The sequence below is a fragment of the Populus alba genome, chromosome 13 (genome assembly GCF_005239225.2).
Source record: "Populus alba chromosome 13, ASM523922v2, whole genome shotgun sequence".
In the NCBI taxonomy this organism is placed as follows: Eukaryota; Viridiplantae; Streptophyta; class Magnoliopsida; order Malpighiales; family Salicaceae; genus Populus; species Populus alba.
In genome coordinates, this window is record NC_133296.1 from 15,531,519 (window position 1) to 15,545,639 (window position 14,121).

Consider the following 14,121-nt stretch of genomic DNA (forward strand, 5'->3'; position numbering starts at 1 on the left):
AGTTTTCACCAGTAAATACTGGTGGTGATGCAAGATAATACATATTTAATGCCATTAAAAAAAGATAGGAGGTTTTTGTGTTCGTATTTTTGGTGTAAAAGGTTTCTCACAAGTTACTCTCTTCTCTCAAGCTAGTCCCGCAAGATCAAATGTGCTCTGATACCAATTTGAAGTTGATAAAACAGTATAGAGATACAAAAGAAATAAAAAAATAAACCGGCAATAAGAATTGTTGTTATTGTGACTGGAAGCACAATTCTTTATTAATGAAATCACTCTTTTATATAAGAGTTTTAATAACAAACTTTAGAAAAATAATGATGAAATCTTAACTGAAAAAGAGTTGTTATATTACAGCTTTATTTGCAACAAACATCCTAATATAATAGAGAGCTAATCTTGACTAAATCTTCTCAGCCTTCTCAGCACCGAAGACCTCTTCTTCAGCAGCAAATGAGGCAATTGTCAACACAGTGGAGGTGTGGCCTGTGAACTATGGCTAGAGGAGGACTCTGTGAAGAAAATTATGCTCTCCTGGTTGTCAACAAACACTTGGAGAGATCTTGGAACCGGAGGTGGGTTCACGTTCACAACCCCTTCCAGGATCTGAACTACCTGACCCATTGATGGCCTGTGGGCTTCATCATCTTGGATGCACCAGCAAGCAACTTTACAGATTCTTGTTAGCTCTTCAAGATCAGCATTCCCCTCCAACCTGTGGTCCAATAGGCTAAGGATTTCACCATGCTCTTGATTGATTTGGCTTGCAGCATAACTTGGGAAGAACTTCACTTTTCCATCTTCAGATTTCTCAGAGTTTCTCCTTCCTGATACAACTTCAAAAAGCATCATTCCATAACTGTAAACGTCTGCTTTGGCAGTAATAGGCACACCTGAAATCCACTCTGGAGCAAGATAACCTCTTGTCCCTCTCATGGTTGTTAGCACCCTGCTAAAATCCCGGCCGACAAGCTTCGCCAGGCCAAAATCTGCCACTTTAGGGAAAAACTGAGCATCTAAAAGGATGTTCTCAGGCTTTATATCGCAGTGTATGATACAATCCCTGCATTTTTCATGGAGATAATTTAATCCTCTAGCTGTCCCCAAAGCAATACTGTACCGAGTTTTCCAGTCTAAGACCTTTTTCGAGTCCTCGGAGAAAAGATGGGAATCAAGAGAACCATTCGGCATGTAGTCGTAGACCAACAGCTTCTTATTACCCTCCGAGCAGAACCCACGAAGGCGAACAAGATTGACGTGCTGGATCGTCCCGATTGTGCTCACTTCTGAGCGGAATTGCTTCTCTCCCTGGATGATGCTTTCGAGCTTCTTCACAGCTATGACACTCGTATCAGGCAACACCCCTTTGAAAACTGAACCAAAACCTCCTCCTCCTAATTTCTCTGAGAATTTCTTTGTCGCATTCTGTAGATCTCTGTACCCAAAAGCTATCAGTGAACCTTCTACTGCTTTCCCTGTTTTGACTGTTTTCCTCCTCCTCAAAAATACAAACAGAACAAGGCCAAAGAGAGACACCATCACCACTGAGCCCACAACACCACCTTTAACTATCCCCTTATCATTCTTCGAGCTTGAAAACTCAGATGCTGCAAGCCTGATATAGATAGTGCTTCCATTTGAGTCATCTGCAACTTGTTGCATATCCAAAAGATCTCCGAACCAAACTGAGCACAGACTGCCATCATAAGCGTAGGCAGTACAAGTGCAGTTACTCAAGCAAGTGGATTCGCATTCCTGTGCACTCCTGGCTGCCACTGTCTGTGGATTTGCAGGCAACTTCATATTGTTACTGGAGAAAAATCTGTCACTCTTCCCATTAACAACACTAGAATTCCCACACTGCAGATTTTTCGCCCTCACACATCCACCAGAAAAAACCTCCGACTTCCAGTCCTCCCATTTTTTCGGATTGAAACCTCTCAAGCAGTTGCAGAAAGGCTGTGAATTCCCATTACATCTTCCAAAAGCCCCGCAGTAAGCATAAACCTCACATTGCGTCTTTGGTTGAGACCAGAACAAAAACCATTGCCGGGTACTCTCTACCCATGATTGTTGCTGAATCTGTCCTCCAGCCGCCATCACAAACCGAGATATGAGTGTTTCATTGTACAATGAATAGGTGAAATAGCTCTCATTAGCATCGTTAACATAACTAAAGTTGTAAATATAGTTGGATCTCATTTCTGGAACTAAGGTGAAAATATGTCCATTCCATGATCCACTATCCCAATAGTATTTAGACCTATTCCTAAAGATCAAATATCGACTCTGATTTGGGTCTAGCTGAAGAGAGAAAAGACCTGGTGAAGGATCATCTTCGCTTTTCCATGAAATGAGAAGTGTGTTCCTTTCGGTGATTTTGTTCAATCCAACCTTGGCACCAGGCAGCCATGTATGAGCTGGAAAATAAAAAGACTGCCATAGTGGCGACACTGATGAATTAGACCCATCTCTCAAAACAAGATTTCCATCATCGCCAAGAACTGCTTCCACAGAACTTGACCTACTAGAGCTCAAATTTGTGGACCAAATTGGGATCTTGGACTCATTAAAGAGAACTAAATTACCACCATAAATCCTTACCTCTGAAGAAAATCTATCAGAAACGGGTGTCTCTCTGTTTGCTACCCAAACTATGGTCTGTTCAGACACTTTATCTCTATAGTACCACATGCCTATATAGTAGTTTGAGGAGTTGCCTGGATGGAAGAAACCAAGTTCAAAGACTTTTCGTGCTGAGACAATAGTTTGGTCTCCAGAGAGAGAACTGTTTGCAGATATTGTATCAGCTCCAAGGGATACATGGGAGTTGAGAGGAAAACAAAAAAAGATAACAAAAAACATGATCCATGGATTGTTTCGGACATCCATTGCTGCTGCTAAAGAATTTGGCAGGCAAGATTGAGATGTTGGAGGTGCAAGAACGGACACTACAGCTAATTTTATAGAGTCTGAAAGAGAGAGAACAAGACTTTGTTTCAATATGCTACGTAAGCATTTGCCAAAGAAACTTCAAACACTGTTGTTTTGAACCATAAGTCAACCGAGCTTTCTTTTGGACACATTCAACATGGTTTTCCTAATGCCATCTCCCCATCATTTATTTATTTATTTTATTACCATATGATATTCTCAATCAATTTTCATTTAAATCCAAATTATATATATATATATATATATATATATATATATATATATATATTAAAATTGAAGTTAAACCTATTTTTCAATATCTATCAAATTTGGTTAAATTTCCATTTACTCATTACATTATTTCAATAATTCAATCCCAATAAATCTAAAAGTATTTGTTGTCATTTATAATTATTTACATGTGGTGGTTGACGCATTCATTAGAACGAAAATAACAATTTGAACTTAATAGGTAAATATATGTCTCATTTTTTTTCTTTCAATAAATATTTGGTCTTCGTTTGGGGCTTAAAAGAGTTTTAGCAAATTTTAAAAATTATTTTTTTTTTAAAAATCATTTTAATTTTAATATGTTAATATTAAAAATATATTTTTTAATATTATTATTTTAATATATTAAAAAAAATTTAAAAACTAATTTCACCTAAACTCCCATAACACCCTTCAACATTTGAGATCCAGTGGGCGTGAATTATTATGATAAAAAAAGTCATTGTCGTGCCAAGAAAAGAAAATTCAAAGTTCCATCTTGCAAGAGATCGAACTTGAATTCTGTGTGATACAATTAATGGTTTGTCATGACCAGACAATATACGATTCTCCAACAGTTTAATATTAAAATTATTTAAAAAAATACTATAACAATTTATAATTTTTTTTTAAAAATATACAATTTAATTCTCAATCAACTCAATATTAAAAAAAAATAAAAAAACAACAAAGATAATTTTAGAAAATATCACAAAAAAAAGGAAAAAAACCATACATGAAAACACTGTAGCAATCTATAATGTTTCATAAGGAAACATATAGTTGTAATTTTTAACCAGCTCAATATTAAAAATAATAAAATTGATAAAAACAATTAAAAAAAACCATGTATGGAAAAATTGTAGCAATCAATGATGTTTTAAAGAAAAAAACTACAAAGCTAAATTTTCAACTAGCTCAGTATAAAAATTTTTTTTGTTAAAGACAAATTTTAAAAAAAATTGATTAAAAAAAATATGTGGGGAAACATTGTAGCAAGGTAAAAAGCACGTGGGGAAACACTGTACAATATATAAAAAAATTTGTAAAGATAATTTTGAAAAAAAAAACAAAAACAAAAAAAAATTAAACAAGGTAAAAATAGAAGAAGTCAATTTTGAAAAAAGAAAAAGAAAAAACAAGCATGTAAAAAATTAAAGAGGAAAAAAAAAACATGTAGGGTCTTCCCATGCATTTTAGAGTTGTTGACAATAAACCAAAAGAGAGAAAATCAAGAAGACTAAAAATAATCCATTCCAAAAGGTTGAAAATTGGATCAGTTTCGGAGACCTTGACTGTATACAGTTGAAAGACTAGATACATTACCCGCGCTACGCTGCGGGGCATTATTTTTCAACGTGCATTAATATAAATTAAAGTGGTGTTTTATTGGGGGGGAATAAAAGCAAGCATAAAATGAAACTTCATTATATATCATTTGACCAACAAAACCCAAAATTGTCATTTGGGATGCGAGAAAGAAATCCTACAACTCCTTTAAGATTTGAGAAGTCGGCACGCAAAAGATTGATAGAAGAAAACAACTTTTGCAACAGTACATCCAAAAACCCAAAACTCTGAAACCTCCATGGTGTGTAAAAAAAAATACAGATTGTTCTGCAACAGAGAAAGTTAAAATCACAACAAAAGTGTTTGTTAAGAAACGGTGTATTGTTACACACGACATTGCCAAAACATTGGAAAGGTTGGATGATCAATGATCCTGCACCAAAGAAATCATCAGCATTTTTTCATTTACACAAACAATTTGAACACAAAGAAGCAAACTTTAATACAGTGAAATATAGCAAGAGAATAGTAAATTGAGAGGATAAGCATCCAAATCAAGTGTATGTCAATGGAGAAAAAAACATAACCAACACTCCCTAGTAAGCCATAAGGAAAGGTAAAAGGCGAGGGAAAAAAGGTAGAAGGCGTGGGAAAAAAAAGGTAGGATACAATGGTTGAAACTCAGCTGTTAAATTTCCTTTTCACAGTAAAACTTATCGTATGAAAAGATAACCAAACATGCATGAAAAGGTTGTTCCATCTTCTCCATCACATGAAGGATTTAAGTATAGCAGGCATAGTAAAAAAAAACACAAAAAAACCTTATGACAGTCCAGAATCCAACAAAACAACCAACATCCCAAGGCATGAGCATGAATAGATGAAAAAAAGATGGAAAGCATGCATAAATGGTAAGGAAAACAAATGTTGCAGATGTGGCAACATTCCAAAAGTCTCAAGCATGCGTAAAGTCATCCTAGCATAACACAGAATGTTTCATAATTATTGTAACTAAAATACACAATGAAAAAAATAACAATGCACAAAAGGATAGGGAGGTTGCCATCTATAAAAATCCAGAAAAGAATTGAAGCAACTTAAAGATAGCCACACTGAAAAAATAGCTATCCATAAAAGGATAGGGAGGTCGCCATCTACAAAAATCCAGAAAAGAATTGAAGCAACTTAAAGATAGTAAGATCAATCTAAAAAAGGGGCTGTAATAGAAAGCAGGGAAAAATAGAAAAACCAAATTAATAGACAGAGAGAATGGATGGGAAGTTTAGAAATAACATCGCAAGTAAAGTATGAACATCAAAAAAGGAAAAAAAAATGAAGAATCACAAATGTTAAAATAAAAAACTAAGAAAATAACCAAAGGAAACAAAAGATTAAGGTGGGAAACAAATTCCTTGAATATACCTTGATGAAAGGTAGTGAAAGCGGCCAAAAAGACCTTTGCATGTCCCTTAACTGAGCTGTGGATTGTTAAAACATGGAAAAAGGGCACAAAAAATATGCAAAGCCATAAAGCTGCAATATAGTATAGGTTATAGATATGTTGAAATGAGGAAACAATATATGCTAAAATGAGAGAAAAGAAACAACCCAAAGAATGAAAAGGGAGCCTACAAACCTGCTGCTAGTAGAGAATAATGAAATTGCAATTTGAAGAAATAGCTTCATAAAAGAAAAGGGTTATTGGCTAAAAGCAGACTACCTAATAGAGTCCAAAAAAAAAAAGAATCAAAGAGCGACGCATAAATGAATATCATTAGCAAAGAAGAAAACCCAACAGCTTGACAAAACCATCATGAAATCAAATAAATTTTGAACCAAAAGACACAGTAGAAAAGCTTTTTAAAAAACAGAAAAAGAAGGGGAAAACAAAGCAAAGGATTTCAATTCAACATAGCAGAAAAATCCTTAAAGACATATAGTAAACAAAAGACAAATAAAGCAGGCAAAGAGACAACAACAAAATTCCTTCAACAATTTGGCTTGTATACTCATTAAAAAAATAATAAAGGTGCTTTTAAGTTGTATAGCTATAGAAATACAATCTAATAAGTTAGACTTGTAGGAATTCTAGCATTGCTCCTCAATTGTACCATGCAATGCTAAAGTCTCCATTCTGACACGGCAATTAACTCCCATTCAATAAGCTTGACCAATCACTTATTCCTATATGATGATAGGATTTAAAAAAAATTTTTTTTTTATCAATACACTTACGCTATAATTTTAGCTTGAAAATGAAAGCGAAAATTGTAGTTAGATAACAAAACGTTGAACCAGGAGTAACATATGAATAACATCTGGCTAAAAAATTTGAAATCATGATGTAAGATGCTTATTTGCAAGAATGGAAAAGAGAGATAGTGAGCAATTTAGGGTTTCAAACAAAAATATCACCTCGATTTAGGGTTTGAAACAAAAATATCACCTTTTATCCCAAATTTGCTCCATTAAGAATACATAAGTTAAAAGCTCAAATCAAGACCCAAGCAACACTGCCATCCATTAATAGAGTCATTCGTGCAGCATCATGCTAGAAGGTGACCAGTGATTTCATCTGATCAGCCCAAGAATGTATCATGTAAAAGGAAAGGGCAAAAAATAAGAAATATATGAATGAAATGAAGAAGAACTAACTTCAATGACTATACATTTAAATAAATTTGATACCAGCAAATGCTAACTGGCCAAAGAAAAGAAGTCCAAGATCATTACACTTGAGGAAAGATAAAGCTACACTTGTTAAAAACTCATAATACAATTAATAACTACTTGCTCAATCACATGTATATGCTAAAGAAATTGAGAAAATATTATAACTTTCTCCAATGCAGCCTTCTTAACACTAAAACAGTCTTATTGAAGTAGTACTCTCGAATCATATTTGAGTATCTTTGTCAATAGACCAATCACTCTCTCAACTGGTCTCTTGTAAAGCTTCCAGCTTCTATATAATATCGTGAGATAAGTCTGGGCCATCATAATTTGACACAGCAAAAACAAAAACTTGATTTTGTAATTTTGCAATTGTAAGTACATCACAAACCCCTTTAAATCCCCCTTAAAGGGATTTCTATATAACCATTTTCATAATCAAAAACACAATGCAATAATCCATTATATAGTGCAACAGTTCTAAATATGTCTATAAAATCAAGACAGATTATCCAGTTAAATATTAAAATAAAAAGGTTCATAATTTTTTACAGGCAAGAAATAAAAAAGAAGGATTTTTACATACCATAAGAGATATTAATTCCTTCTTCAACCTACCAAAAAACCCAACAATCAAACTAAACCCATTAAGATCATTACACTGCAAAAAAAAAAAAAAAAAAAAACCATTAAGAAATAATATATAATCAAGACCGATGACCCAATTAAACATTAAAATCAAAAAAATTTTAATTTCTGACATGCAAGAAATTGAAAAGGAAGGGTTTTTACATACAGTAAAGGATATTAATTACTTCTTCAACCTGAACAAAAAAAATCAAAACAAACCCATTAATAAGATTATTTAATTGCAAAAAAAAAAAAAAAAACCAAGAAACAACATGTAGAAACTTTATATTAATTCAAAGAGACCCATAATAAGAAAATCAAAATTAACAAACTATTTTTTTTCAAGATTTCTCATGAACCAAACAAAAAATTCAATAGGTCTAATGGATGGAGTTTTGGGGCCCTGCAACAACCATGCTAGACCTTGCAACACTCAACAATTTGAAAATAAACAGAGGCCCTAAACCCCTGCAACACCCGCGCTAGATCCTGAAATACCCAATAATATTAAAAAAATTGGAGGCCTTAAATCCTGCAACACTCAATAATCTAAAAAAAAACAAAGCCTAACTAAGAATCCAAGCCAAAACCCATCTACCCTCACCAGCTTGGCTTATGCAGACACTTTTCCTCATGAGAAGAACCATCGTTGCACAAAGATGTTGAAGCCACTCACAAAGCCACCAAAACCCCCACAACCGAGCTACACCAACAAAGAAACCCTCACCCCGCGCCAACAAAGGAACACGTAAGCAGATCACCAGGCAGCCTCACATCGCGCTAGAAGACCACCAAGAAGCAGAACAAAACATTGATGGTTTTGGGTAGGGAGATAGAATGGCTGCACGGTGGTGTTTGCAAGGTGGATCTGGAACTGTGAACGTGTTCTTTGGCTTGTTTGTGAGGCGTTCGCTGGTGCGTTTGTGCCAGAAAAAAAAAGAAGATGGGAAAGATGTAACTTGTCAAAAAAAGACAGGAAGATATATGGCAGGGAGGCTGCCACGTACCCAACAAAATAAATGAAAAAATAGCGAAAGAAAACTGGCCAAAACTTATAGCGAGAATGAATTTTAAACGTAAACAGTGCAATCCACAGTGATTTTAGACACAATCTACAGTGATTCACTGAGTAGTTTTAGTTTTTTTTTAATTATCCTCGACGACGAGGAAGAAGATTTGGTGGGTTGACCACAATGAATTGTCCATTTCTTTTATGTCAACAGTCCAAAAAAAAAAAAGTTTTATAGCTATCGATTTTACCGAGTTATTTGAAAAACAATCCAAAGAATTAATGTTTTCCAACAATAAACAATCTCCTCTTTCTACATCCCACGCCAGCAGCGAGTGACAGCAAATCTTGCTCCAATGAATCCAAGGACATGATTAGTTTTGATCTGCTAAATCAAAGCGTTTATATTTCAGAAAAAAAAAAAAAAAAAAAATCATAAGACAAAAATTGTTTAATGATAACAATTAAAGCAAACAATCAACAACTATAATTGTTTAATGATAGCTTTTATATAACTATCAGTTTTTTAAATATCATACATGCAACAGGAACTATAAAATAAAATTATTCGAGAGTTCATATAATCCCGTTAGATAAATATAAAGTTGTTTTGGGATTTATTACTTGAAAATCACAAGATTTTCAATTGTCTAGTTTAGAAATATAATCCTTTTATTAATTATATTTCAGTCCTTAATTTTTAATTTATTTTTTAACCAAGTCATACTTAATTAAATCATGACAATTTATTTTCTTACTAATGGTTCTTAATGTATGAGACTTATTATGTTTCTAATATGTTGGCCTGAATATAAATTATAATTCTAAATAAATTAAACAATATAATTTATGATCAATTCAACAATTGATTAATTTATATTTGATGATCATGTATATCGTCTAGTAACGTGTCATGATCTCTCAAATATTAAAAATTCATTAGTGGTTTGATTTAACCTTTCAATGATCAGTTTCTCAGTATAATTAATATTCTTCCATCAATAATGTTCTGATTTAACATTAAAGCATGGAGTATATCCGCCATGTTAAATCATGTTTGTTTTCTACATAATAGTCATTGATTGTTTGAATAAGATTTAAAACTTTTTTCAAATCTTATTCCACCCTGACTAAGGATTTCTCAGTCAATACTATTTAATAATATATTAAATATTTTTCTTAATTCACCTAAGATGATGAATCCTCTCTCGATCACTCAAATATCTTCATATAGTTCATGTCATACCAATGTCTATACCCAATTAAGATAACATGTAACATGATCATACATAACATTCTCTATATAAGATGACTTAGTGATTGTCTACGAATCACTTACAAAACAATCACGTGAGCCTTTCCATGGACATGACTGATCTCTTTATATGGAATTCTTATGCAGGTCAATTCAGTGTATATGTCTTATAACAAGCACCTATATATTAATTCTAGGTATTCCTTATACCTCAACATACCTCAACTTATAAGAACAATCGCTTCTTTTTATAAAAGAAAAAACATAATATGTATCGGTCTTTACAGCTCTAATGAATGTTCAGTATCTAAAAGAGCATCGACCAGGAACATTTTAGGAACAATACATTGATGCTATAGAAATTTCTTAATTATAACAATTTTATAATTTTCTTTGCAGAGCTTTTTTTGTCTTATGAACTTTATTTTTACTCTAGATTCATTAATATAATATTATATGAATATTAAAGATGAATTAAGTCTTTATTAATATTAAATATATATTTACATTAATATAATAATGACATGTGTAACCAACTAATTGGCTATTGAGTATATTAAACTAACATTTATTTCCACAATTAAACAACATCATATAATGAAACACACGGTATCACCATCATATAATTACAACAGTTCAACACTTTCAACTCTGAGCATAATCTTACAAGAAATTTTCTAAAGAGACCAAACATGCAATCTCATATTACTTTACATACAAATGGCTTAACGCCAATCAAAATTATATTAACATTTCTTTCAAACAACTCCATCATCTTGACTTCCAAATAAACAAAACAAAAGATCCAAAAACAAAGAGAAAAAAAAGGGCAGTATTACATGTAGAAATGCACCATGACAAATAACCATTAATGAAGAAGTGATTCAATAATAATGTACCAATATTCTTATTTGGTTGAAGAAGAGGCATCATGATTGGATGATGAAAAGAAAACTAGAATAGCTTTCATCAATTAAATCTATCAAAACAAATATTGACAGACACATAAATCTATATATATTGATTTATAACTCATAAGAATCAAATGCTAGTCCCAAACACATAACTAACAACCACCAAAAAGAAAAGCAAGTGAATGGTGGCTTGGTCCACACTTCAAAAAGACTAATAATAATAAGTAATAACTTATATGAAACAATTACAACTTCACCAAGTCCAAACAACTATTTGAGAACATGATCATCCACAACCAACTTTGTTGTTTGCATATCTAGAGCAAATACTTTATCATAGTTAATCTCATGCTTTTGAATATATCATTTTACCACTAACTTTGCTTTGTACCTCTCCGCCTTTTATTTGATGTTTTTCTTTTCTTTATAGATCTACTTAACATCTATTGGTTTATTTCCACTTGGTCTAAGAACCAATTTTCTTATGTCATTCTTCTCAATTGATGCAATCTTCTCATCCACAACAATTATTTACTTTTCATCATTTATTGCTTTTTTAAACACTATAGAATCACATATAACAAGGTGACAATATAATGTTACATCATGAATAAGATTAGTTACTCAATATAAGTCATCAAGGCTCCCTATATTTCTTGGTGGACTTAGAGGAGTGCCTCTACTTAAGCTTCCACTAAAAGAAAAGGAAGAAGAAGAAGAAGAAGAAATTGAGCCCATTGGTTTTTATGGAGGTGTAACTATGTTCTTAATGATCTTCATATCTTTTCTCATTGTAGCGAGGTACGCTGCAACATTGTCGGCGACAATGGAGGCTTTATATCTTCTCTTGATGAGGTGTGTGTTGGGAAGGGTTTTTAGATTTAATTATAAAATTATGATTAATGTTCAGGAGTCACCATCTAGTATTATATTTACTAGCAATTTATGGTTTGCGAGAGTCTGAGTAAGAGACTAGTTGTGCTAGGCGAAGACACATCACCCCTAGTACACCCTACCTAAGATAAGTTGTATTGTTGTTTGATTGTCTTTCTAAGTCGAGTTTCTATTTGTTGGTCTTTTCTAAAGTTTAAGACAGATCTCCCTTCGTGAGAGAGTCTCTACCTCATCGGGTTTAATCTTAACCCTTCTAAAGTTCAAATTATAACATCGTATTTATTGTGCAGTTTTGCACCTCACAGATATCAAAGTTTACATCCAGACACTAAAAAAATGGTCAGAAAAAAGTTTTTGATATTTTGGTCAAACCCTAATGGATGATCATAAACTGGTTATAATGTTTATTATTTTGGATTTCAAAACATTAAAAAATGCAACTTTTTAATGAAACTATATTTGGAAAATATTTTAGGATTTGGCCGTATACATGAAAACAAAACTTTTTTTTTTTGGAAAGGGGAAATTAATTTAAAATATTTAAGATTTTTTTAGAATTTTTTTTAGAAAATTTTAGGAGAAAATTGAGTATTTTAATATCAAATTTGTATTTTATAGTGTAAATATACAACTTGATATTATGCAAAATTGGTTGAAAAACACGCGAGAAAATAAAAAAATGAATTTTGTTTGAATTCTTTGTTTTTTTATATATTTTTAAATAATAATAGTAAAATATATATTATTATAAATAAACATATACTAAATATATATGGGTTGGGCTGGCCCAACTAACTTGGTCGAGCCTATAAAAGTTAGGTGATATCAGCCCAACATATCTTTTTTAGGGTCGGGCTAGACCCAGCCCAGCCATCTGGGCGGGGCTGGAAACAGGTCCAGCCCTTCCCCATAACTGCTGGCTTTCCAGCAGTGCAGAACGTGAATTAATTCACGTCCTCTTGCTCTGAGTGAAGGAAGAAGAACAAAAGGCATGCTGCAGGTAGGGATGGCTAACGGAGTTCATTTGGGCTGATGGAGTTGCTGGTAGCTTGACTGGTGGCACTTAGTGTGACTGGAGAAGAAGTGGTGGTTCAAGGTGGAGCTGGAGGCAGGAACAACAGTTGTCGTGGTACAGGAGAGTTGACGAAGAAGAAGAAAAAGTTGGCGATATGGTGATGGTTTTATGCTGCCAGTGAGAAGCTGGGTTGGTGGAAGAGGTTGAGCTACCTTCAATCACAACAGTGTTATGGTGGTAACGACAGGAGGAGCGATGGAGAGAGAGAAAGAAGAGAGAGAACTCATTGTAGAAAAAGAGAAAAATAGGGGAGGGTGGCTGGTTTTTTGTCAACTTTCGACTCGATTTTCCTCCTCCTCTTGCCATAAAATCCAAATCTATTTATAGATAGTGGAAGAGGGATATGTTTTCTTTAACGGTGCCAAATCTTGGCCTTTGATTAGGCTGGGAAGGATCCTAACCGTTGGTTCAAAATGTGCATCGTGAGCTGTCAAATCTATAGGAAGAGGCTGCATGAGTTGGCCTATTTAGGCCGGTGCTAGGGCCGTTGTGTTGTCATTCAGTCTAAACGGACCATATGGAGTTGTAGAGACATGACAGGTGATCAATTATGTGCAAGTTTGTCAACTTTCCTATATGTTATAGGTATTAAATGCACCTTTAATGTAGCTTTCTTGACCTATCATTTCAGAGAAAATTGAAGAAGATGATAAATAGCAACCAAAACAGCGTCGTTTTGGTAACGTTTGGTTTGGTCCTTTGATTTCTGATTTATCTAATCTATATACCCTTGCTCTGTTTCAAAATTTAAAATTTATGCAATTGGATCCATGAACTTCAATTTAAGCCCCTGATTTGTGCGCTTTTTTCTCTTTGATTCTTGGTTTTGAATTTATGCAATTCGATCCCCAATTGACCATTAAACTTTCAATTTCCTTAATTTTATCCCAGTTTCAATAAATTAAGTCTCCATAGTTCAGCGTCTTTTACAGATTAGTCATTGGTTGCAAATTTTTTTAATTTAACCTTAATTGACCTCAAAACATCAATTGTTTTGCGATTTTACCCCTGATTTCAATCAATTAACTTGGTAAAAATTAAATTTGATCTCTTAAAATTCAAATATTCTCAATTAAGCCTAAATTGGGCCCCCAAACTTAATTGTTTACTAATTAAGCCCCAAATAAAATTAATTTGACTCATTTATAGTATAAGTAAATCCTTGCACTTCATTAAA

The 14,121-nt window shown here is 33.2% G+C and overlaps 1 protein-coding gene and 1 long non-coding RNA gene across 4 annotated transcripts; both read right to left on the bottom strand.

Annotated features, from left to right (window-relative positions):
* Positions 1–245: 245 nt before the first annotated feature.
* Positions 246–3,026, bottom strand: LOC118028185 (G-type lectin S-receptor-like serine/threonine-protein kinase At2g19130). The gene has a single exon (XM_035031723.2). The coding sequence runs from the start codon at positions 2,890–2,892 to the stop codon at positions 466–468; it is 2,427 nt and encodes an 808-aa protein (XP_034887614.1). The 5' UTR covers positions 2,893–3,026; the 3' UTR covers positions 246–465.
* A 1,578-nt stretch (positions 3,027–4,604) lies between these two features.
* Positions 4,605–8,854, bottom strand: LOC118028178 (uncharacterized). 3 transcript variants are annotated; one of them, XR_012167607.1, is made up of 4 exons: positions 8,402–8,854; positions 7,964–7,991; positions 5,917–7,828; positions 4,605–4,927 (listed from the first exon to the last, which is right to left on the bottom strand). It is a non-coding gene; the product is annotated as an uncharacterized lncRNA (long non-coding RNA). The 3 variants fall into 3 exon arrangements; XR_012167608.1 differs by having other exon boundaries at positions 4,605–6,214; positions 6,941–7,828; positions 8,402–8,819; XR_004683985.2 differs by having other exon boundaries at positions 4,605–7,828; positions 8,402–8,852.
* Between the last annotated feature and the right edge of the window lie 5,267 nt (positions 8,855–14,121).